The sequence below is a fragment of the Sebastes fasciatus genome, chromosome 21 (assembly GCF_043250625.1).
Source record: "Sebastes fasciatus isolate fSebFas1 chromosome 21, fSebFas1.pri, whole genome shotgun sequence".
In the NCBI taxonomy this organism is placed as follows: Eukaryota; Metazoa; Chordata; class Actinopteri; order Perciformes; family Sebastidae; genus Sebastes; species Sebastes fasciatus.
Window position 1 is genome coordinate 17,537,981 of NC_133815.1, and position 25,564 is coordinate 17,563,544.

The 25,564-nt window shown below is 38.4% G+C and overlaps 3 protein-coding genes across 3 annotated transcripts; all 3 read left to right on the plus strand.

The window, feature by feature from the left end:
• Positions 1-136: 136 nt before the first annotated feature.
• On the plus strand, positions 137-8,567 carry LOC141760058 (sialic acid-binding Ig-like lectin 10). Its single transcript, XM_074622702.1, has 7 exons — positions 137-206; positions 416-799; positions 1,121-1,426; positions 1,521-1,778; positions 2,055-2,142; positions 2,248-2,284; positions 8,328-8,567. The coding sequence occupies exons 1-7, from the start codon at positions 164-166 to the stop codon at positions 8,565-8,567; spliced, it is 1,356 nt and encodes a 451-aa protein (XP_074478803.1). The 5' UTR covers positions 137-163.
• Positions 8,568-10,039: 1,472 nt separating this feature from the next.
• LOC141759612 (B-cell receptor CD22-like) lies at positions 10,040-24,142 on the plus strand. Its single transcript, XM_074621803.1, has 8 exons — positions 10,040-10,082; positions 10,285-10,668; positions 10,983-11,288; positions 11,379-11,639; positions 11,740-11,824; positions 11,948-11,987; positions 12,159-13,133; positions 23,366-24,142. Exons 1-7 carry the CDS (start codon positions 10,040-10,042, stop codon positions 12,390-12,392), a joined length of 1,353 nt encoding a protein of 450 aa, XP_074477904.1. The 3' UTR covers positions 12,393-13,133; positions 23,366-24,142.
• Positions 15,432-17,162, plus strand: LOC141759613 (myelin-associated glycoprotein-like). The gene is made up of 4 exons (XM_074621804.1): positions 15,432-15,548; positions 15,860-15,935; positions 16,136-16,519; positions 16,831-17,162. The coding sequence occupies exons 2-4, from the start codon at positions 15,863-15,865 to the stop codon at positions 17,160-17,162; spliced, it is 789 nt and encodes a 262-aa protein (XP_074477905.1). The 5' UTR covers positions 15,432-15,548; positions 15,860-15,862.
• Positions 24,143-25,564: the final 1,422 nt, after the last annotated feature.

Genomic DNA, 25,564 nt, shown 5'->3' on the forward strand with positions numbered 1-25,564 from the left:
TAACACAGTAATATCTGGTTGTACACGGAGAGTTCCTGGTTTGAATGTATTAATTTGAGGTGGCTATAAAAGAACATGAATGCTTCATTTAAAAGGTGTTATATGAAAAGTAACTTTTTTTCAAATCCAGGTGATGAGTGTCATTTCAGTCCAGTCTGTGAAAATGGTGACAGCCATCATGTTACTGAGCGTCTTCTTAGTTTCAGGTGAGCTGTTTGTTAAGTCACCTTTATGTGGAGAGGTTACTTTTCCCAACTGTTCATGCTCTGTCTGCAAAGTGAAATGTTTCATACTGACATTGTTAGAAGTAAAAGAACAGAAAATGTTGCTGCTGAATTATAGTTTGTGCATCATGAACTTTCTCTGTCATGCAGATTTTGCTCGACAATTTGTTCATCATGAGTCTGTTTCACAGGTGCTTTGGCTGATTGTCCTAGAACCTCAGGCCTATTCATGACTGCACCAAAGCAGATGGAAGCACTGAGTGGATCTTGCCTGCAAATCCCATGTAACTTTACAGTTAAACAAGGAAAGAAATTCAACAGCACAAGAACAACCTTCGGAGTGTGGATGAAAAGTAGCAAAGATTTTGCCAAATATCAAAACTCTGTGATTTTCAATAGCAGCAGGATGGATAATATCTATCCAATGAGTTTTACTGGAGACCTGAGTCAGAATAACTGCACCACTTTATTTTCCAGTGTAAACACAAGTTACACAGACAACTACTTCTTCAGAATTGAGAACGGACCGTTCAGGGCAACAACTTATTGTGATAGTCTTCAAATAAAAGTCAAAGGTAAGAGAGTTCTACTTTTATTATTTATCATTGAGTCTATAACGTTATTGTTTAGAATAAAAAGTGAAATTTGCAACTTTCTAATTTTGGAGGTTTTTCACTTTGCCATGAATTTAAATTCTCATTAAACACTGATTCTGTTGTTACAGTTTCACATTAAAATGGTCACATGTTGGGATATTAAAAGCAAACCTTAGACACTTTCTGCATTTTCAAAACAAGATTGTCACCTTCTGTGTCAGCTTTGGTTTTTAAAAAAGTGTTCTAATCTATCATGATCTATTTTTTATTGTACAATCTGTGTTTGATTTGAAACTCCAGATTCTCCTCCAAAGCCCAGCATTGAGATCTCAGGTGATCTGAAGGAGAAGCAGTCTGTCACTATAACCTGCTCAGCTTTCACTCCCTGTCCACACTCCCCTCCTAAACTCACCTGGACTCTCCAACAAGACCCTCACAACAAAATAGAGGAAAACCCAGATCGAACCTTCACAACTAAAATCCAGAAGACCTTCACTCTGTCAGACGAACATGATGGATTCATCATCACCTGTTCAGCCAGATATCCTGTAAATGAAGGAAAAGACGTCAAGACAGCAGAGGAGAGAACGACGCTCAGTGTTTCATGTAAGATAATAAGTGTTTGTTATTAGATCCTGTCAGCACATGATGATTCATGGGATGATTTTAATGAATAAAGTTAATCTCACATTTTCCTCAGATGCTCCCAAGAACACCTCAGTGTCCATCAGTCCATCAGGTTTGGTGTCAGCAGGTAGCCTGGTGAACCTGACCTGCTCCAGCAGAGCCAATCCTCCCGTCAGCTTCACCTGGTTCAAGACCAGCAAAGACGGACCTGTCAGTGTAGCTGAAGGAGACTTTTACAGCTTCAAGGTGACCTCTGTGACAGATATAGAAGATTATTACTGTGTGGCCACAAATGATCTCGGTAATCAGACATCACGGATTAATAATGCAGGTAAATGTAGAACTGAACTGAATGTGTTTAATTTAATCTGCTCTCCTCTCTTTTCTGTTTTTCTAGTTTTCTGTATTGCTTTGTTTGTTTGTTTGTTTGTTTGTTTGTTTGTTTGTTTGTTTGAGTACCCTGTAAAACACCTTTTATTGCATTTGTATGAAATGATGCTATAAACCAGTTTATGTTTGAGGTTAACAGAAGGAATTCAGGTTGATGATGTTTTAGAGCCGTAACATTTCCCATTAAGGAGAAGGTGACCATGCTGTCTTGTTACAGATAATCCAGAGTTTGGGGCTGTCGTCTACGTTACACTGAAGATCCTGGGAATCGTAGCGCTCTACAGTACAATCATCATCTTTGAGTGGTGAGACAAACTTTTCTATGATATGGTCATTTGCAGCTAAAGACTTATTGGTCTCTTTGAAAAGTTCATTTATTACTTTTATTCCTTCGTTTCCTTTTCGTTCAGGTGGTTTAGATCAAGATGCTGCAACAAACCAGTGAAGGTGAGCAACAGGTACATTATTCTTTCAACAATAAAATGTGCTGCTGGCATTTCTCTTCAAACCACGGTAGACTCACAGAGCACTTAACACCTCTCTCTCTCTCTCTCTCTCTCTCTCTCTCTCTCTCTGTTGTTTCATGTCCACAGGACGCAGTAGAAGCAGACTATGTCAACAGAGTGATTGAGATCCAAGCATCATGAAGGAGAAGAAGATGATGTCATGTTCACCATAGATGGAATATTTCTCTATTTCTCATTCAGCTTATTGTTAAATATTAAATGGCTTTACTTTGCAGAAGATTGGTAAGATGAACAGAGTGCAAACAGGACATTAGATAACATGAATATAATATATAGCAGCTTCATCATTAGTTTTTGTAAGATTGTGCTGATTTATGGCATTCTTATGGTAATTATTTTTCATTGCCTCAACAGGGTTTCTTTGTATGTGAATATATATATGTTTGGTAACAGGACAGTTAAATTCAGGTGATGAGGAAGCAGAAAGTGTTAATTTTTATCAGGTATTTTCTCATTTGTGTTTGTATATACATGTGTATAAGACTGCTGAATTAAAAGCATTTGAAGTGAACAAAGCGTTTTAATCATTGAGGTTCTCTCATCAGCACGGCAATGCAGAGCAGCAGTGATACAGACTGTGCACAAGTCAGCATAAACTCTGTGCTACCTACATGTGTGAAATACACTTTAGAATAAGTTGAGGCATGATGTTGGTATTAATAAATATTATTTTCAGTTCTAGAAGGAAACATAGACACCTCACAGCCAAAGAGAAGTGGTGGGATGTAAACTGGTGAAGTCATGAACAGAGCGCTGAGAAAAAGCTGAGAACTGAGTAAAAAGGGGAAGTTGGTTGGCTGGGTTTTATCGACAAGTCCTTCTGCAGGATCGTCATAGCGACAAAACGTCTTCATCAGTCCAGAATTGTGTTTATTATTCACTTATTGACTATTTACTCTTTGACGTGGAACACTTTCTGAGGAACTTGACTTGTTAGTTTGCTCCTCTGGATTTAAGCTGAGTGTAGGCCTGCAGGATACGAGTAAAATCTGAGATGTGTGATAACATTGTTCAGTATTGCGACGACAACATGACTTGTAATAAATAAATAAATATTGAAGTGTTCATATTAGCTCTACATTTCCCACGCCCTGTCAACAACAGCACTTCACCACTTCTGTATTTGCTAACATTACTGAGAAGTTGCATGTTTAAAAATAAGAAATTCAGCATGAGTACATCTAGATCTTTATCTAAACTAACTGGATCACTTGATAGTTGACAGTGAACGACATGCAGATCTACATTATAAATCTCTGTTGGCTAACAGTCAAGGTAACAGCAACAACACAGTATACAGCTGCTACGTATTAACTTGTATTATCTGACCTTTCCTACAGAAGAAACAGCTGTTTGTTGTATAATAAATTACTCTTTGGTTATATGATCTGATATGATGAACACTGGCTTTCTGTACTGATGGTCTCAAATCATCCTCCTCAGTAATAACAAAACAGTACCACAACAAATAAACTACTCGTAATTAAACTCCCTCTTTAGGGTGCTCCAGGGATGACGTATTTTTGTAGACAAGCCAGGAAGTTAGCATCTCCCTGGTTACCTTGACAAAAAGCCAATGGGATTTTCACATTGGGTTTTGGATTATTGCAGAAAATAAGCTCCTCGGCAAACAAACGTTTATGATACTTATACGTTTTGTTCAGCAAGATAATCTCCACAAATGAACACCACTTTTATGAAGTAAAAAGCTAACATTAGGATATAAATAAACTACACCACGGTCACATGAGCGCGAGTATAAACAACGAGGCTGTAATGGTGGACGAGTCGGCATGATGACGTTTAGTAGTCTTAGTAGTCTCCAAGAACTACAGGAGAAGATAATATCGACAAAAACAAGAGGGACCAGCAGCATAACTGTTCGGCCCCTAATAAGGCATACAGGCTTGCTGTGAGTCATGTGATAAAAATCATGTTTGAAAATAAATATGTTATTCGCACCCTGATGAGATCAAGTTGTCTCAAAAGATGACTTCCTCACTCACATGGTGCGAACAGGAGGAGTGAAGACTTCTTCTTCTTTTTCGGCAGTATTTCAGTCATTTCATGTTTGCTTTTATATCACAACGGCTTAGCAGGGAAGTCGGGTAGCTACTGGGTCTGTTGCAGTTCTGCTGACATTCACAAATTGGTAAGATAACATGTTACTGCTTTTATGTTTAACTCAGGGAAGTTTTTTTTATTTTGCTGATTTTCATGAACTCTACTTTTATTTGTTGGGTTTTGTTTTAGCAGAAACATCATAAACTCACACTGGATCGTTTTATATTTAAACTCTTTTCAATGCTGCAGAGCTTATTGATCACTATTATAACACAGTAACACCTGCTTGTACACGGAGAGTTCCTGGTTTGAATGTATTAATTTGAGGTGGCTTTAAAATAACATGAATGCTTTTTTTAAAAGATGTTTTATCAAAAGTAACTTTTTGTGAAATCCAGGTGATGAGTGTCATTTCAGTCCGGTCTGTGAAAATGGTGACAGCCATCGTGTTACTGAACGTCTTCTTAGTTTCAGGTGAGCTGTTTGTTCAGTCACTTTAATGTGAAGACGTTATTTTTTCCAACTGTTCATGCTCTGTCTGCAAAGTGAAATGTTTCATACTGACATTGTTAAAAAAGACCGAACATGCTGCTGCTGAATTACAGTTTGTGCATCATGAACTTTCTCTTCATGCAGATTTTGCTCCACAATTTGTTCATCAAGAGTCTGTTTTACAGGTGCTTTGGCTGTTTGTCCTAAAAGCCCATCCCTATTCATCACTACACCAATGCAGATGGAAGCACTGAGTGGATCCTGTCTGCAAATCCCATGTAACTTTACAGTTAAATCAGAAGAGGAATTCAACAGCACAAGATCAACCTTCGGCGTGTGGATTAAAAGTAACCAAGATTTTGCTAAAAATCCACATAATTTGATTTTCAACAGTAGCAGTACGGATAATATCTATCCAATGAGTCTTACTGGAGACCTGAGTCAGAAAAACTGCACCACTTTATTTTCCAGTGTAAACACAAGTTACACAGACAGGTACTTCTTCAGAATTGAGAACGGATCATTCAGGGCAACAGCTTATTGTGATAGTCTTCAAATAAAAGTCAAAGGTAAGAGAGTTCTACTTTTATTATTTATCATTGAGTCTATAACGTTATTGTTTAGAATAAAAAGTGAAATTTGCAACTTTCTAATTTTGGAGGTTTTTCACTTTGCCATGAATTTAAATTCTCATTAAACACTGATTCTGTTGTTACAGTTTCACATTAAAATGGTCACATGTTGGGATATTAAAAGCAAACCTTAGACACTTTCTGCATTTTCAAAACAAGATTGACACCTTTTGTGTCAGCTTTCACAAAAGTGTTCTAATATCATAATCTATTTTTTATTGTACAATCTGTGTTTGACTTGAAACTCCAGATTCTCCTCCGAGGCCCAGCATTGAGATCTCAGGTGATCTGAAGGAGAATCAGTCTGTCACTATAACCTGCTCAGCTTTCACTCCCTGTCCACACTCCCCTCCTGAACTCACCTGGACTCTCCAACAAGACCCTCACAACAAAATAGAGGAAAACACAGATCGAACCTTCACAACTAAAATCCAGAAGACCTTCACTCTGTCAGACGAACATGATGGATTCAACATCACCTGTTCAGCCAGATATCCTTTAAATGAAGGAAAAGACGTCAAGACAGCAGAGGAGAGAAAAACGCTCAATGTTTCATGTAAGATAATAAAGTGTTTGTTATTAGATCCTGTCAGCACATGATGATTCATGGAATGATTTTAATGAATAAAGTGAATCTCACGTCTTCCTCAGATGCTCCTAAAGACACCTCAGTGTCCATCAGTCCATCAGGTTTGGTGTCAGCAGGTAGCCGGGTGAACCTGACCTGCTCCAGCAGAGCCAATCCTCCCGTCATCCGCTACACCTGGATTAAGACCAGCAAAGACGGACCGGTCAGTGTATCTGAAGGAGACTTTTACAGCTTCAAGGTGACCTCTGTGACAGATATAGAAGATTATTACTGTGTGGCCACAAATGATCTCGGTAATCAGACGTCGTCACGGATTAATAATGCAGGTAAATGTAGAACTGAACTGAATCTGTTTAATTGAATCTAATCTGCTCTCCTCTCTTTTCTGTTTTTCACTTGTTTTTTTTAGTTCTCTGTGAAGCACTTTTTTTACTGCATTTTTATGAAATGACCCTATACAAATAATGGTTACACCTGTATTGTTACATATCTACATTCATCCTTTGTTTTCTTTTAGTCACCTGGTTTTGTGTTTCTATGAACAGAGAGCTCTGTCAGCTCACTACAGTGGGGTTCAGCTCTTGGAGGGATCCTTGTCATCATACTCATCTGCCTTGCTATCTGTGTTTGGTAAGTAAATTAGTTAAATTAATTCAGTTTCTGGCAATAACGTTTTAACTAAACCGATGTTGGTAACCCCGAGGGCATGGATGAGTATGTGATCTGTCAGTTTTGCTCATTTCTGCACCTGTTCTGCGACTTGACTTTGACAAAACTTAAGTATCAATCTTGATTTTCTTTCCACTGATGCACATTCAATAATGTCTGTCTCCCATCAGTCCTTACTCTCTATTGGCAGCACACTATTTATTTAACCTGAAACAGACAGTACAATAATTATTCTGACAGCTCTCTCATATCTTCCAGGTGGTTTAAGTCGAAACGTCCACAAACTCAGGTGAATATTAAACTTCGTTGTACAGTGTGCGTTGTGAATATTTTAAATCTGCTCACAGTGACTATGTCGAAAGCATCTGTCTTAATACTAAGTTGACAATCTTTGAGAGGTTAAATATTAAGAAGTACAACAAATGTGACAAAACAACCTGTTAGCAACATGCTGTGTTTGGAAACTGTAAGAAATCTAAACTGTTTTAAGTTTAGATCTGAAAATGGCTAAAGTTGGAGCACCCTGTCATGCAATGAGAATTTCAACAAATATAACAAAAAATGTATTTGAACAACACTATCAATCCTACCTTTAAGTATTATTCAATAGCTATGTAAACTGGGAAGATTCAAAATTAAATTTCACAAAAAAAACGAAATATATATCAAATTACCAAAGGTTATGACATTAGCCTAATCAACTAAAACCAAAATAACGTCAGTTTTGTTAGCATAACCTTAATTGTTATTTCCCACTCATTTTAATATGTATGAATACTCTCTGAAACACATTCTCCAAGTCTGCTAAAGTCATACATACATTTACGAAGGTCTGGTAGTTAGTACATTAGGAATGACTTGCTCTTGCCTTTAGTCTATATTTTTTAAAGGAAGATGAAATGTTGAAGCGGTTAAGAAACAGGAACATTACCCGCCTCCGCCCACCCCGCCCATGTAAGTGAGAAAAAACAGACAAACCATTAGTGTAGCCTACTCTTCTTCATAGTTTTCTATGTTCATCCTTTTGTACAATTGCATTGATAAGTATATGAATATAAAATGTTTGCCTTTAGTCTTTATAATGTAACCTGAGTGATAACTTTGAGTCTTTCCTCCTTGTTGCAAAATCAACTTTCTTATCTTGATTTAACTGAAGGAAATAAGTTTCCATCCATATTATTTATTTGGATTTGGACGTTATTTGGATAGCTATGATAAGCAGTCTTTTTGTCTTTCATGATTTGGCCTAGTGGAAGCACACAGAGGTTGAATAATGGAGGCCCGAGAATCGAACCCTGGGGGACTCCACTCTCTGAATAATGATCACTAAGGGCGACAGCATAGCCCCTACCTTCAAGATATGGCCTGACTCTAGTGAGGGTTGTAATTTAGTATAATTTATCAGCCAGTCTAGAAGTACTGTACAACAATATTAAAGGTTGCACTGTAATCTAGCAGCAACTAATTTAACCTGAATCAGTATTCAGACGTATCATTTAGCACCTTTTTTCTCACAGAGTCAAAGAGGTGACGAGCTGACTCTTCAAATGCCAACCAGCAAAACAGAAGAAGACATCCATTATGGAGAGATCGACTTCTCCAAGCGGAGACCTGAACCGTCCTCGGCCTCGGAGCAGGACAGTGGACAGCAGCAGGATACGCTGTATGCACAGGTCAACGTGTCAGAGACAGTGAGCAGCTTAAGACAGGCTGCTGACGTCCCAGAGGATCTCTACGCTCAAGTGAAGAAAAAATGAGTGTTGTTTTGTGATCATTTTTGGGTCGTATTTGTAATATACCTTTATTTTTTACTTATACAAGAAGTTTTATATGTCAGTTAGTGTAGGAAAAGACACTTGAGAAGAAAATGCAATCTTCACTGACCACAGTTAAATAAAGGAGAACTAGCAATCTGTACATCAGATCAGTTCAAGTATAAGTCTGAAAAGGCTCTTAATGGGGAACTATTCTAAATAGCGACATGAGAAGCAGTTCACACATTAACAAAGTACTACAAGATCATTTTTTTGGAAAAGTTTGTGTAATTTTGTGATATTTTACAGATCATTTTTAACAAAGCATATTTAATCTCATTTAGTTATCTATTCTTTTTCTTTCATATTTTGTGTCCCGCATTTTATTTGTATTTTAATTACTTAAGAAAATAAACATGAGACACAGTTTCTGCATTTGAAGATATTTATTCATTGCACTGTAATAAAAACCATGAAATACAACTTCTAAAAAATACCTATTAATCTCAGTTGCATTTATTGGTCCAACATTTCACATAATTGTGTGTAAACATCACCTGAAATCAAACAAATTAATCACAAACATTACAAAAGTGGCAAGATGAATTATGCATAGTAATTCCCACTGGAAACCTGCTACGGTGTTTTGGAGAAGTTAATGGACTTCTGATATATATATATATATATTTGAATATCAAGCTCAATCAAAAATAAAAGGGCATTTCATGAGACTCAGTCAATGGTGTATTAAAAGATCTGGTACTAAAATTAATTGAAAAACTTTTTATGAGTAAAAATGTTAAAACTTTATCTACTTTTTGTCAGAATTTTGCCAAAAAAAGAAAATCTTTGGGCCTCAGCCTGTAAACATTGTATTGTTTAATGTCTAAAAGGCACCACGAGGCCATGTTGATTGTGCTTTAGTATCATACAGGGTCTTGTGAGTGAATGGAGGTATCGACATTAGCTTCTCTACATAAGTTTGACGTCACAGAAATCTAACCTCCAAACATCCCTCCTACCATTAACCTCACACCAGTCTCCGTCAAGGTTACAGCATTAGTGTGAAGTCGTATCCTAAAAGAAATCTCTTCATAAAAGAGAGAAGCAAGAGTCACCGGCTGTGTTAACATGCAGTCATTTCATGTTACTGCTTTTATGTTTAACTCAGAGAGGTTTTTTTATTTTGCTGCTTTTCATAAACTCTACTTTTTTTGTTGGGTTTTGTTATAGCAGGAACATCATAAACTTACACTGGATCATTTTATATTTAAACTGTTTTTATCTCTGCAGAGATTATTAATCACTATTATAACACAGTAACATCAGGTTGTACATGGAAAGTTCCTGGTATGAATGTATTAGGTTGAGGTGGCTTAAAAATAACATGAATGTTTCGTTTAAAAGATGCTTTATGAAAAGTAACTTTTTGTCAAATCCAGGTGATGAGTGTCATTTCAGTCCAGTCTGTGAAAATGGTGACAGCCATCGTGTTACTGAGCGTCTTCTTAGTTTCAGGTGAGCTGTTTGTTCAGTCACATTTATTTGGAGACGTTACTTTTTCCAACTGTTCATGCTCTGTCTGCAAAGTGAAATGTTTCATACTGACATTGTTAAAAAGACCAAACATGTTGCTGCTGAATTACAGTTTGTGCATCATGAACTTTCTCTTCATGCAGATTTTGCTCCACAATTTGTTCATCACGAGTCTGTTTCACAGGTGCTTTGGCTTTTTGTCCTGAAAGAACAGCCCTATTCATTACTGCACCAAATAAGATGGAAGCACTGAGTGGATCTTGTCTGCAAATCCCATGTAACTTTAGAGTTAAACCAGAAGAGGAATTCAACAGCACAAGAACAACCTTCGGAGTGTGGCTGAAAAGTAGCCAATATTTTGCCAACAAACCACATAATGTGATTTTCAACAGCAGCAGGATGGATAATATCTATCCAATGAATCTTACTGGAGACCTGAGTCAGAATAACTGCACCACTTTATTTTCCAGTGTAAACACAAGTTACACAGACAGGTACTTCTTCAGAATTAAGAACGGACCATTCAGGGCAACAGCTGAATGTGATCCTCTTCAAATAACAGTCAAAGGTAAGTGAGTTTTGTTTTTTTATCAGTCAGTCTGTAACGTTATTGTTAAGAATAAAAAGTGAAAGTTGCAACTTTTTAATTTTGGAGGTTTTTCACTTTGCCATGAATTTAAATTCTGATTAAACACTGATTCTGTTGTTACAGTTTGACATTAAAATTGTCGAATTTTGGGATATTAAAAAGCAAACTTTATATACTTTATGCATTTTCAATACAAGGTTGTCACCTTCTGTGTCAGCTTTTGCATTTAAAAGAGTTCTATCCATCATAACCCTTTTTTTATTGTACAATTTGCGTTTGATTTGAAACTCCAGATTCTCCTCCGAGGCCCAGCATTGAGATCTCAGGTGATCTAAAGGAGAAGCAGTCTGTCACTATAACCTGCTCAGCTTTCACTCACTGTCCACACTCCCCTCCTGAACTCACCTGGACTCTCCAACAAGACCCTCACAACAAAATAGAGGAAAACACAGATCGAACCTTCACAACTAAAATCCAGAAGACCTTCACTCTGTCAGACGAACATGATGGATTCAACATCACCTGTTCAGCCAGATATCCTGTAAATGAAGGAAAAGATGTCAAGACAGCAGAGGAGAGAACGACGCTCAATGTTTCATGTAAGACAACCAGTGTTTCCACGATTATTCTCCTTTCTCACGGCTCTGGTGCTACTCTCTTATCTCACATCTCTATCACATTTTCCTCAGATGCTCCCAAAAACACCTCAGTATCCATCAGTCCGCCAGGTTTGGTGTCAGTAGGTAGCCGGGTGAACCTGACCTGCTCCAGCAGAGCCAATCCTCCTGTCAGCCGCTTCACCTGGTTCAAGACCAGCGAGAACGGACCTGTCAATGTATCTGAAGGAGATTTTTACAGCTTTAATGTCACTGATGGAGGAGTTTATATCTGCGTGGCCACAAATGAGCTTGGTAATGGAACATCAAGAGAGATCCATCTGACTATGAAAGGTAAAAAGTGGGACTTCCGCGATGCTGCATCAATATTGTTGCACGTCAACATTCAACACTTTTTTAGTCACTTATATTGGCTTTGTTTTCTTGTCTTAAGGTGAAGTTGGCTCTCTAGAATTGGGGCCGTTTATTGGAGGAATCGTTGGGTTCATCGCACTCATCTGCCTGATTGTATGTGTTTGGTAAGTGTCACAAATCAAAGCAGATGACTCAATAATATCTGTTTCCCACCTGTGTTGACACTTTACTGGCACACTGTATGCTGAACCTAAAGTATACAGTATAATCACTCTAATGTCTTCCAGGCGTTTAAAGTCATCACATGCAACTGCACAACAGACTCAGGTGAGACCATACTAAACTTCCCTCTACAGCAGGCCTGTGTTTTGAATGTTTTACGTCTCTTCACATTGGCTGTAGAGTCTACCTGACGCAGTGTTGGTAATTATTTAACATGGAAGGATCCAGCTGAAGCTTCACCTCACAACACTTCCTGTTTGGATTATTTTTTTGCAGAGTCAAACGGGTGAAGAGGCGGCTGCTGAAGAGCCAGCAAGTAAAACAGAAGAAGAAATCATCCATTATGGAGAGATCAACTTCTCCACGAGACCTGAACTGGCCTCGGTGCAGGACGGTGGACAGCAGCAGGATACGCTGTACGCACAGGTCAAAGTGTCCCAGACAGCAAACAGCTTAAGACAGACTGCCGACGGCCCAGAGGATCTCTACGCTCAAGTGAAGAGAAAATGAGTGCTCTTGTTAAAAGACAAAAAATATATTTGTGTAGAATTCATATTTAATGTGCCTTAATGTTGTCTTTGCTGACTACAGTTCAATGGAGAGAAATTTAAAACATCCACATCCTGCAGATTTTCAATGTCAATTATCAACATATTCTCCCAATCCTGGATTATGGTGACTTAATCTACAGACTCGCCTCCAAAAATCATCTCAATAAACTGGACGTCATCTACCATACTGCCATTCGCTTTGTCACCGGTGTCCCTTTCAACACTCATCACTGTAACCTGTATTCTCTATAGTCAACTGGCCATCCCTCTATAGCAGGCGTCAGACCAGAAGACTATCATTGGCAAAACCCCTCCATACCTCCGGTCACTACTCAATATCTACAACAGGAACTGCAATTTACATTCTAGCAAATTCTTCAGTATGGTCATTCCTCCTTTGGTCGTCTCTCATTCCAGTTTGCTGCTCCTAGTGACTGGAATGAGTTGCAAAAGATGCTAAAACTCCACACCCTTATTCTGTTACCCTCCTTTAATGACTCATTACAAGTGATAGTTTCTGATCGCTGCACCTGCTTCTGAATTTGCCTCTCTGCAACACATATATATATATATATATATATATATATATATATATATATATAGTTGTATATACTGTATTTATTGTGATGTTTTAATTTTGTCTGTTTTATTGCAGTAGTCGTATTTATGTTCTATGTTCTAATGCAGGGGTCTCCAACAAGTAGCTCGCTCGCTACCAGTTTCTGAGTGGCTCGCTAACAGTTCTTTGTAAAACTGTTCAAATTACAACCCAATCAAATTCACAGACATCCCACCCCATTCTGAGACCAAATGATTATATGCCTATCGGCTGTCAATTAAACTAGTTAGGCTGCTGTCAGGTTTTTAACGCCATAACATACAGAGACCGGATTTGACAATGACCGCAGGCCAATAAAAGGCAAAAAATACATTATTTTCATGAGGAATCGGTATGTCTCACATTTGCAGTGTGAGCGTGTTAGTCAGTAAAAGATGTATCGTCGAGCGCCAAGTCCAAAGCAACTTTTCATGGGACTTTCCGGCTGGTAGCAGTTTATGAACAAAGAAGGTAAAGGAGCCAAAAACAATCCTTAAAAGACGACAGTCTCTGTTTACCAAAGAAGGCCGATGAAGGAAAGAGCCATCGTTTAGTGGCGCACATCCTAACGAAACAAAAAAGCCCTTCACCTATGAAAGAATTGTAAAAGAGGCGATGACTGCGGTGGCTGAAACGTTATTAAAGGACCATAAAAGTAAGACAGACTTGGTGCTTTGAGTAGCTCTCAGCCACATTCATTTTGTCAAATTAGCTCTCAGAGGGAAACAGGTTGGAGACCCTGTTCTAATGTCTTGCTGCCTCTTGTCCACGTCGTCATTGTAAATGAGAATTGGTTCTCAATTGACTTATGTGGTTAAATAAAGATAAAATAAAATAAAAATAAATAAATATTTGTGTGCTGAACTCACGCAGCTGTTTATGTGTGATTTGTTATTCATATGTCCAGATGTGTGCAAATAAAAGTCCCAAAGCTTTAAATAGGGAGCTATAGTAAAAAATGATGACATGCAAAGGATAGTGAACATGGCACCAGAAGAAGTTCTGCACACACATTCGTAATGTTGGACGAGATTACATTTAGTTTTGACATGTTTATGTGTCATTTTGTTTCGTGATATCTTCTGATTATTTCTGACAAGGCATCGACCTTGTTTTGTTATGTATTGTGTATCCCCTTTTCACCATACAGTCATTTTAATTACTGCAGAAATGAAGATGAAGATTGTTTCCTCTCTGTAAGGTTGGGCTTTTTTTGCCACATTTTTATCATCATTATTTTTCTTCTCCTAAATTCTTTCTATGCAAAAATCGGAGCCAAAAGGACGTAAAACTAGAAGCACTGCCTGCAGGTAATGCTAGTAGAGGGAGGAGGGGCTGCTTGGTCTCAGCCAGCTGCTTAGGTTACAACCATTTTAAGATATGTGGCAAACTGAGCTAAACAGTTAGACTACATACAGACTGCTTTTGTTTTAGCTTGTGTAGCCGAGGGTTACGTTGCAACTATACTTTATGAAGGTAACAAAATAATAGCACGGAGGCTCCGTATAGTCTGCACCAAGACGGCAACAACTTCTTTAACCTTGTCAACAACAGGCATCACCGCTTCACCACTTCTGTATTTGCTAACATTACTGAGAAGTTGCATGTTTAAAATGAAGAAATTCAGCATGAGTACATCTAGACCTTTATCTAAACTAACTGGATCACTTGATAGTTGACAGTGAACGACATGCAGATATACATTATAAATCTCTGTGGCTAACAGTCAAGGTAACAGCAAACCATCCTCCTTTGTAATAACAAAACAGTACCACAACAACTAAACTACTCATAATAAAACTCCCTCTTTAGAGTGCTCCAGGGATGACATATTTTTGTAGGCCAGCCAGGAAGTTAGCATCGCCCTGGTTCCCTCGACAAAAAGCCAATGGGATTTTTACATTGGGTTTTGGATTATTGCAGAAAACAAGCTCTGTGGCAAACAAATGTTTATGATACTTACACGTTTTGTTCAGCAAGATAATCTCCACAACTGAACACCACTTTTATGAAGTAAAAAGTTAACATTAGGCTATAAATAAACTAGACCACGGTCGCATGAGCGCGAGTATAAACAACGAGGCTGTAATGGCGGATGTGTCGGCATGATGACGTTTAGTAGTCATAGTAGTCTCCAAAAACTACAGGAGAAGATAATATTGACAAAAACAAGAGGGACCAGCAGCATAACTGTTCGGCCCCTAATAAGGCATACAGGCTTGCTGTGAGTCATGTGATAAAAATTAATCTTTGAGAATAAATAAGTAATTTGCACCCTGATGAAATCAAGTTGTCTCAAAAGATGACTTCCTCACTCAAAGGGTGTGAGCAGGAGGAGTCAAGACTTCTTCTTCTTTTTCTTCGGCAGTATTTCAGTCATTTCATGTTTGCTTTTATATCACAACGGCTTAGCAGGGAAGTCGGGTAGCTACTGGGTCTGTTGCAGTTCTGCTGACATTCACAAATTGTCTGATTTTAAAACTAACTGTTTCTTCATTTTAGCTGCCGGCTCCTTTGGTAAGGTAACATGTTACTGCTTTTATGTTTATCTCAGGGAAGTTTTTTTTATTTTGCTGATTTTCATGAACTCTACTTTTATTTGTTGAGTTTTGTTTTAGCAGAAACATCATAAACTCACACTGGATCGTTTTATATTTAAACTGTTTTTAACTCTGCAGAGATTATTAATCACTATTATAACATAGTAACATCTGCTTGTACATGGAGAGTTCCTGGTTTGAATGTATTCATTTGAGGTGGCTTTAAAAGAACATGAATGCTTTGTTTAAAAATATATTTTATGAAAAGTAACTTTTTGCCAAATCCAGGTGATGAGTGTCATTTCAGTCCAGTCTGTGAAAATGGTGACAGCCATCGTGTTACTGAGCTTCTTCTTTGTTTCAGGTGAGCTGTTTGTTAAGTCACTTTTATTTGGAGATGTTACTTTTTCCAACTGTTCATGCTCTGTCTGCAGTGAAATGTTTCATACTGACATTGTTAAAAAGACCAAACATGTTGCTGCTGAATTACAGTTTGTGCATCATGAACTTTCTCTTCATGCAGATTTTGCTCCACAATTTGTTCATCATGAGTCTGTTTCACAGGTGCTTTGGCTGTTTGTCCTGAAAGAACAGCCCTATTCATTACTGCACCAAATAAGATGGAAGCACTGAGTGGATCCTGTCTGCAAATCCCATGTAACTTTACAGTTAAATCAGAAGAGGAATTCAACAGCACAAGATCAACCTTCGGCGTGTGGATTAAAAGTAACCAAGATTTTGCTAAAAATCCACATAATGTGATTTTCAACAGTAGCAGTACGGATAATATCTATCCAATGAGTCTTACTGGAGACCTGAGTCAGAAAAACTGCACCACTTTATTTTCCAGTGTAAACACAAGTTACACAGACTGGTACTACTTCAGAATTGAGAATGGACCATTTGTGGCAACAGCTCCTTGTGATCCTCTTCAAATAACAGTCAAAGGTAAGAGAGCTTTGTTTTTTATCAGTGATTCTATAACGTTATTGTTTAGAATAAAAAGTGAAAGTTGCAACTTTTTAATTTTGGAGGTTTTTCACTTTGCCATGAATTTAAATTCTGATTAAACACTGATTCTGTTGTTACAGTTTGACATTAAAATGGTCACATTTTGGGATATTAAAAGTAAACCTTAGACATTTTATGCATTTTCAATACAAGATTGTCACCTTCTGTGTCAGCTTTGGTTTTTAAAGAGTTCTATCTATAATAAACTATTTTTTATTGTACAATCTGTGTTTGATTTGAACCTCCAGATTCTCCTCCGAGGCCCAGCATTGAGATCTCAGGTGATCTGAAGGAGAGTCAGTCTGTCACTATAAACTGCTCAGCTTTCACTCCCTGTCCACACTGCCCTCCTGAACTCACCTGGACTCTCCAACAAGACCCTCACAACAAAATAGAGGAAAACACAGATCGAACCTTCACAACTAAAATCCAGAAGACCTTCACTCTGTCAGACGAACATGATGGATTCATCATCACCTGTTCAGCAAGATATCCTGTAAATGAAGGAAAAGACGTCAAGACAGCAGAGGAGAGAACGACGCTCAGTGTTTCATGTAAGATAATAAGTGTTTGTTATTAGATCCTGTCAGCACATGATGATTCATGGGATGATTTTAATGAATAAAGTGAATCTCACATTTTCCTCAGATGCTCCCAAAGACACCTCAGTGTCCATCAGTCCATCAGGTTTGTTGTCAGCAGGTAGCCTGGTGAACCTGACCTGCTCCAGCAGAGCCAATCCTCCCGTCAGCCGCTACACCTGGTTCAAGACCAGCAAAGACGGACCTGTCAGTGTATCTGATGGAGACTTTTACAGCTTCAGCGTGACCTCTGTGACAGATATAGAGGATTATTACTGTGTGGCCACAAATATTCTCGGTAATCAGACGTCATCACGGATTAATAATGCAGGTAAATGTAGAACTGAACTGAATGTGTTTAATTTAATCTAATCTGCTCTCCTCTTTTTTCAGTTTTCCTCATTTTCTGTATTGCTTTGTTTGTTTGTTTGTTTGTTTGTTTGTTTGTTTGTTTGTTTGTTTGTTTGTTTGTTTGTTTGTTTGTTTGTTTGTTTGAGTACCCTGTAAAACACCTTTTATTGCATTTGTATGAAATGATGCTATAAACCAGTTTATGTTTGAGGTAAACAGAAGGAATTCAGGTTGATGATGTTTTAGAGCCGTAACATTTCCCATTAAGGAGAAGGTGACCATGCTGTCTTGTTACAGATAATCCAGAGTTTGGGACTGTCGTCTACGTTACACTGAAGATCCTGGGAATCGTAGCGCTCTACAGTACAATCATCATCTTTGAGTGGTGAGACAAACTTTTGTATGATATGGTCATTTGCAGCTAAAGACTTATTGGTCTCTTTGAAAAGTTCATTTATTACTTTTATTCCTTCGTTTCCTTTTCTTTCAGGTGGTTTAGATCAAGATGCTGCAACAAACCAGTGAAGGTGAGCAACAGGTACATTATTCTTTCAACAATAAAATGTGCTGCTGGTATTTCTCTTCAAACCACAGTAGACTCACCACAGAGCACTTAACACCTCTCTCTCTCTCTCTCTCTCTCTCTCTCTCTCTCTCTCTGTTGTTTCATGTCCACAGAACGCAGTAGAAGCAGACTATGTCAACAGAGTGATTGAGATCCAAGCATCATGAAGGAGAAGAAGATGATGTCATGTTCACCATAAATGGAATATTTCTCTATTTCTAATTCAGCTAATTCTTAAATATTAAATGGCTTTACTTTGCAGACGATTGGTAAGATGAACAGAGTGCAAACAGGGCATTAGATAACATGAACATAATATATAGCAGCTTCATCATTAGTTTGTGTAAGATTGTGCTGATTTATGGCATTCTTATGGTAATTATTTTTCATTGTCTCAAATGGCTTTCTTTGCATGTGAATATATATATGTTTGACTAAAGGACAGTTAAATTCAGGTGATGAGGAAGCAGAAAGTGTTAATTTTGATCAGGTGTTTTCTCATTTGTGTTTGTATATACATGTGTATGAGACTGCTGAATTAAAAGCATTTGAAGTGAACAAAGTGTTTTAATCACTGAGGTTGTCTCATCAGCACGGCAATGCAGAGCAGCAGTGATACAGACTGTGCACAAGTCAGCATAAACTCTGTGCTACCTACATGTGTGAAATACACTTTACAATAAGTTGAGGCATGATGTTGGTATTAATAAATATTATTTTCAGTTCTACAAGGAAACAGACAGCTCACAGCCAAAGAGAAGTGGTGGGATGTAAACTGGTGAAGTCATGAACAGAGCGCTGAGAAAAAGCTGAGAACTGAGTAAAAAGGGGAAGTTGGTTGGCTCTGTTTTATCGAAAAGTCCTTCTGCAGGATCGTCATAGCGACAAAACGTCTTCATCAGTCCAGAATTGTTTTTATTATTCACTCATTGACTATTTACTCTTTGACGTGGAACACTTTCTGAGGAACTTGACTTGTTAGTTTGCTCCTCTGGTTTTAAGCTGAGTGTAGGCCTGCAGGATACGAGTAAAATCTGAGATGTGCGATAACATTGTTCAGTATTGCGACGACAATATGACTTGTAATAAATAAATAAATATTGAAGTGTTCATATTAGCTGTACATTTCCCACGCCTTATCAACAACAGCACTTCACCACTTCTGTATTTGCTAACATTACTGAGAAGTTGCATGTGTAAAAATGAAGAAATTCAGCATGAGTACGTCTAGATCTTTATCTAAACTAACTGATCACTTGATAGTTGACAGTGAACGACATACAGATCTATATTATAGATCTCTGTTGGCTAACAGTCACGGTTACAGCAATAACACAGTATACAGCTGCTATGTATTAACTTGTATTATCTGAGCTTTCCTACAGAAGAAACAGCTGTTTGTTGTATAATTAATTTCTCTTTGGTTATATGATCTGATATGATGAACACTGGCTATCTGTACTGATGGTCTCAAATCATCCTCCTCTGTAATAACAAAACGGTACTACAACAACTAAACTACTCGTAATAAAGCTCCCTCTATAGCAGACCTGGGCATTTTACGGCCCGCGGGCCACATTCGGCCCGTTGGCTGTCCCTGTCTGGCCCGCGTGAGGTCAAGTAAATTAGAACATACATAAAAAAATAGGCCTATTTATGCTGTGCACGCAATACGGCTGTGTTGCTTTTCTTTTGAAAAGGTTTTTTTATTTACTTAGTCACGCACATGCGTAGGTAAACAGCTACATGTGATGCTGGTAAGCTAAGCTCGCCCTCAACATGTCAGCCCACGGCAACAAAAGAAAAATCAATACCGAATGCCACGTTTTCAACAAGACATGGACTGCTAAATATCTATTTACAGAAGTCAAAGGTAAAGGCGTTTGCTTAGTTTGTGGTGTGCAGGTCGCCGTGTTCAAGGATTACAATTTGAATCGCCACTACGTGACCAAACACGAGGAGAAATACAAGAACTTGTCTAAACAAGAGCGCGCAAGGGAGTCGGATGCTTTGCTAGCTAAGCCGCAAAACCAACAAGGACTTTTTACTAAACGTTGCACATCCAGAGATGCAGCTGTCAAGACAAGTTATGTCATATCCCACAAAATCGCCAGAAAAAGTAAACCGTTTTCTGACGGGGAGTTTATTAAGGAATGTTTGCTGGACTCTGCTGCCCTAATATGCCCGGAGAAAAAGGGAGCTTTTGAGAACGTCCCCCTCTCCCATCGGACTGTAACGAGGAAGGTTGAAGACATCCCCCTCTCCCATCGGACTGTAACGAGGAAGGTTGAGGACATCCCCCTCTCCCATCGGACTGTAACGAGGAAGGTTGAGGACATCGCGGGGAATCTGGAACTTCAGCTGAAGAACAGAGCGGTCAGCTTCGACTATTTTTCCCTGGCTTTGGATGAGAGCTGCGATGTACGTGACACTGCCCAGCTACTCATTTTCATACGTGGGATATCTACGGACTTTAAAATCACGGAGGAGCTGGCAACCATGCAGTCAATGAAAGGGACAACAACCGGGAGTGATTTATTCACGGAGGTAAATGCATGTTTGGACAAGTTGGGACTAAAATGGGACAAGCTGGCAGGTTCTCCCTTCACCTGCAGTGTGGAGAATGCACCCAGTGATGTTCAGATGGAACTGATTGACCTGCAGTCTGACACACTTCTGGCAGAGCACTTTAGGTCAGTCTCACTACTTGACTTCTACTCTTCCCTCAAAGAGGAGAACTTTCCACACATGAGGAGTCATGCTCAGAAGATTCTAGTCCTCTTTGGATCTACCTACGTACAGTATGTGAACAGACATTCTCAGTGATGAAGTTCAACAAATCCAGATACAGATCCTCTATCACTGATGACCACCTCTCAGCTGTCCTTCGCATATCCACCTCAGACATTCAGCCAGATTTCAATGCACTTGTTCAAGCCCAGAGCAGGCTGGATTTTTCCCACTGAACAAGTAAAATGAAGTGTAAAACATTAAAAGCATTTATTGCTTTTTGCATCAAGTTGACAATTGCCTATCTTTAACATACTGTAAAACACCTATTCAGTATTTGGGAAGATTAACATGTTAAAAATAAAATGAAACACTGATGCAATTATTGTTTTTACTGTTTATTACTTCTATAGGAGTATTTTCCTATATGACCTACACCACAATTTCATATATTTATATAAATATTTACAGAATATCCTTATTCTTCTGATTACGAGTAGCAACTAATCAAAAATATATAATTTAATGCTTTTTACAATGGGGAAAATTAATACTGCGCAGAATTGAGTTCAAGTTATTGTTGGTTCGGCCCTCCAACACAACTCAGGTTTCTCATGTGGCCCCTTGTAAAAATTAATTGCCCACCCCTGCTCTATAGAGTGCTCCAGGGATGACGTATTTTTGTAGGCCAGCCAGGAAGTTAGCATCGCCCTGGTTCCCTCGACAAAAAGCCAATGGGATTTTTACATTGGGTTTTGGATTATTGCAGAAAATAAGCTCCTCGGCAAACAAACGTTTATGATACTTATACGTTTTGTTCAGCAAGATAATCTTCACAAATGAACACCACTTTTATGAAGTAAAAAGCTAACATTAGGCTATAAATAAACTACACCACGGTCACATGAGCGCGAGTATAAACAACGAGGCTGTAATGGCGGACGAGTTGTCTCAAAAGATGACTTCCTCCCTCACAGGGTGCGAGCAGGAGGAGTGAAGACTTCTTCTTTTTCTGCAGTATTTCAGTCATTTTGTGTTTGCTTTTATATCACAACGTCTCTCTCTCTCTCTCTCTCTCTCTCTCTCTCTCTCTCTCTCTCTCTCTCTGTTGTTTCATGTCCACAGGACGCAGTAGAAGCAGACTATGTCAACAGAGTGATTGAGATCCAAGCATCATGAAGGAGATGAAGATGATGTCATGTTCACCATAGATGGAATATTTCTCTATTTCTTATTCAGCTAGTTCTTCAATATTAAATGGCTTTACTTTGCAGACGATTGGTAAGATGAACAGAGTGCAAACAGGGCATTAGATAACATGAATATAATATATAGCAGCTTCATCATTAGTTTGTGTAAGATTGTGCGTATTTATGGCATTATTATGGTAATTATTTTTCATTATCTCAAATGGCTTTCTTTGCATGTGAATATATATATATCTTTGACAACAGGACAGTTAAATTCTGGTGATGAGGAAGCAGAAAGTGCTGATTTTGATCAGGTGTTTTCATTTGCAGTAGCATTTGAAGTGAACAAAGTGTTTTAATCACTGAGGTTCTCTCATCAGCACGGCAATGCAGAGCAGCAGTGAAACAGACTGTGCACAAGTCAGCATAAACTCTGTGCTACCTACATGTGTGAAACACACTTTAGAATAAGTTGAGGCATGATGTTCGTATTAATAAATATTATTTTCAGTTCTACAAGGAAACATAGACACCTCACAGCCAAAGAGAAGTGGTGGGATGTAAACTGGTGAAGTCATGAACAGAGCGTGAGAAAAAGCTGAGAACTGAGTAAAAAGGGGAAGTTGGTTGGCTCGGTTTTATCGACAAGTCCTTCTGCAGGATCGTCATAGCGACAAAACATCTTCATCAGTCCAGAATTGTTTTTATTATTCACTTATTGCCTATTTACTCTTTGACGTGGAACACTTTCTGAGGAATTTGACTTGTTAGTTTGCTCCTCTGGATTTAAGCTGAGTGTAGGCCTGCAGGATACGAGTAAAATCTGAGATGTGCGATAACATTGTTCAGTATTGCGATGACAATATGATTTGTAATAAATAAATAAATATTGAAGTGTGCATATTAGCTATACATTTCCCACATCTGCCAGGTAGAGGGAGGAGGGGCTGCTTTGTCTCAGCCAACTGCTTAGTTTACAACCTTTTTAAGATATGTGTCAAACTAAGCTAAACAGTTAGACTACATACAGACTGCTTTTGTTTTAGCTTGTGTAGCCGAGGGTTACGTTGCAGATATACTTTATGAAGGTAATAAAATAATAGCAAAGAGGCTCTGTATAGTCTGCACCAAGACGGCAACAACTTCTTTAACCTTGTCAACAACAGTCATCATTGCTTCACCACTTCACCACTCCTGTATTTGCTAACATTACTGAGAAGTTGCATGTTTAAAATGAAGAAATTCAGCATGAGTACATCTAGACCTTTATGTAAACCAACTGGATCACTTGATAGTTGACAGTGAACGACATTGCAGTAGTCGTATTTATGTTCTATGTTCTAATGCAGGGGTCTCCAACAAGTAGCTCGCTCGCTACCAGTAGCTCGCTACCAGTTTCTGAGTGGTTCGCTAATGGTTCTTTGTAAAACTGTTTAAATTACAACCCAATCAAATTCACAGACATCCCACCCCATTCTGAGACCAAATGATTATATGCCTATCGGCTGTCAATTAAACTAGTTAGGCTGCTGTCAGGTTTGTAACGCCATAACATACAGAGACTGGATTTGACAATGACCGCAGGCCAATAAAAGGAAAAAAATACATTATTTTCATGAGGAATCGGTATGTGTCACATTTGCGGTGTAAGCGTGTTAGTCAGTAAAAAATGTAACATCGAGCGCCAAGTCCACAGAAACTTTTCATGGGACTTTCCGGCTGGTAGCAGTTTATGAACAAAGAAGGTAAAGGAGCCAAAAACAATCCTTAAAAGACGACAGTCTCTGTTTACCAAAGAAGGCCGATGAAGCAAACAGCCATCGTTTAGTGGTGCACATCCTAACGAAACAAAAAAGCCCTTCACCTATGAAAGAATTGTAATAGAGGCGATGACTGCGGTGGCTGAAATGTTATTAAAGGACTATAAAAGTAAGACAGACTTGGTGCTTTGAGTAGCTCTCAGCCACATTCATTTTGTCAAATTAGCTCTCAGAGGGAAACAGGTTGGAGACCCCTGTTCTTATGTCTTGCTGCCTCTTGGCCACGTCGTCATTGTAAATGAGAATTGGTTCTCAATTGACTTGTGTGGTTAAATAAAGATAAAATAAAATAAAAATAAATAAATATTTGTGTGCTGAACTCACGCAGCTGTTTATGTGTGATTTGTTATTCATATGTCCAGATGTGTGCAAATAAAAGTCCCAAAGCTTTAAATAGGGAGCTATAATCAAAAATGATGACATGCAAAGGATGGTGAACATGGCACCATAAGCAGTTCTGCACACACATTCGTAATGTTGTACAAGATTACATTTAGTTTTGACATGTTTATGTGTCATTTTGTTTCATGATATCTTCTGATTATTTCTGACAAGGCATCGACCTTGTTTTGTTATGTATTGTGTATCCCGTTTTCTCCATACAGTCATTTTAATTACGACAGAAAAGAAGATGAAGATTGTTTCCTCTCTGTAAGGTTGGGCTGTTTTTTGCCACATTTTTATTATCATTATTTTTCTTCTCCTAAATTCTTTCTATGCAAAAATAGGAGCAAAAAGGACGTAAAACTAGAAGCACTGCCTGCAGGTAATGCTAGTAGAGGGAGGAGGGGCTGCTTGGTCTCAGCCAGCTGCCTAGTTTATAACCATTTTAAGATATGTGGCAAACTGAGCTAAACAGTTAGACTACATACAGACTGCTTTTGTTTTAGCTTGTGTAGCCGAGGGTTACGTTGCAACTATACTTTATGAAGGTAATAAAATAATAGCACGGAGGCTCCGTATAGTCTGCATCAAGACGGCAACAACTTCTTTAACCTTGTCAACAACAGGCATCACCGCTTCACCACTTCACCGCTTCACCACTTCTGTATTTGCTAACATTACTGAGAAGTTGCATGTTTAAAATGAAGAAATTCAGCATGAGTACATCTAGACCTTTATGTAAACCAACTGGATCACTTGATAGTTGACAGTGAACGACATGCAGATCTACATTATAAATCTCTGTGGCTAACAGTCAAGGTAACAGCAAACCATCCTCCTTTGTAATAACAAAACAGTACCACAACAACTAAACTACTCATGATAAAACTCTCTCTATAGAGTGCTCCAGTGATGACATATTTTTGTAGGCCAGCCAGGAAGTTAGCATCGCCCTGGTTCCCTTGACAAAAAGCCAATGGGATTTTTACATTGGGTTTTGGATTATTGAAGAAAACAAGCTCGGTGGCAAACAAACACTTATGATACTTACAAATTTTGTTCAGCAAGATAATCTCCACAAATGAACACCACTTTTATGAAGTAAAAAGCTCACATTAGGCTATAAATAAACTACACCACGGTCGCATGAGCGCGAGTATAAACAACGAGGCTGTAATGGCGGATGAGTCTGCATGATGACGTTTAGTAGTCTTAGTAGTCTCCAAGAACTACAGGAGAAGATAATATCGACAAAAACAAGAGGGACCAGCAGCATAACTGTTCTGCCCCTAATAAGGCATACAGGCTTGCTGTGAGTCATGTGATAAAAATCATGTTTGAAAATAAATATGTTATTCGCA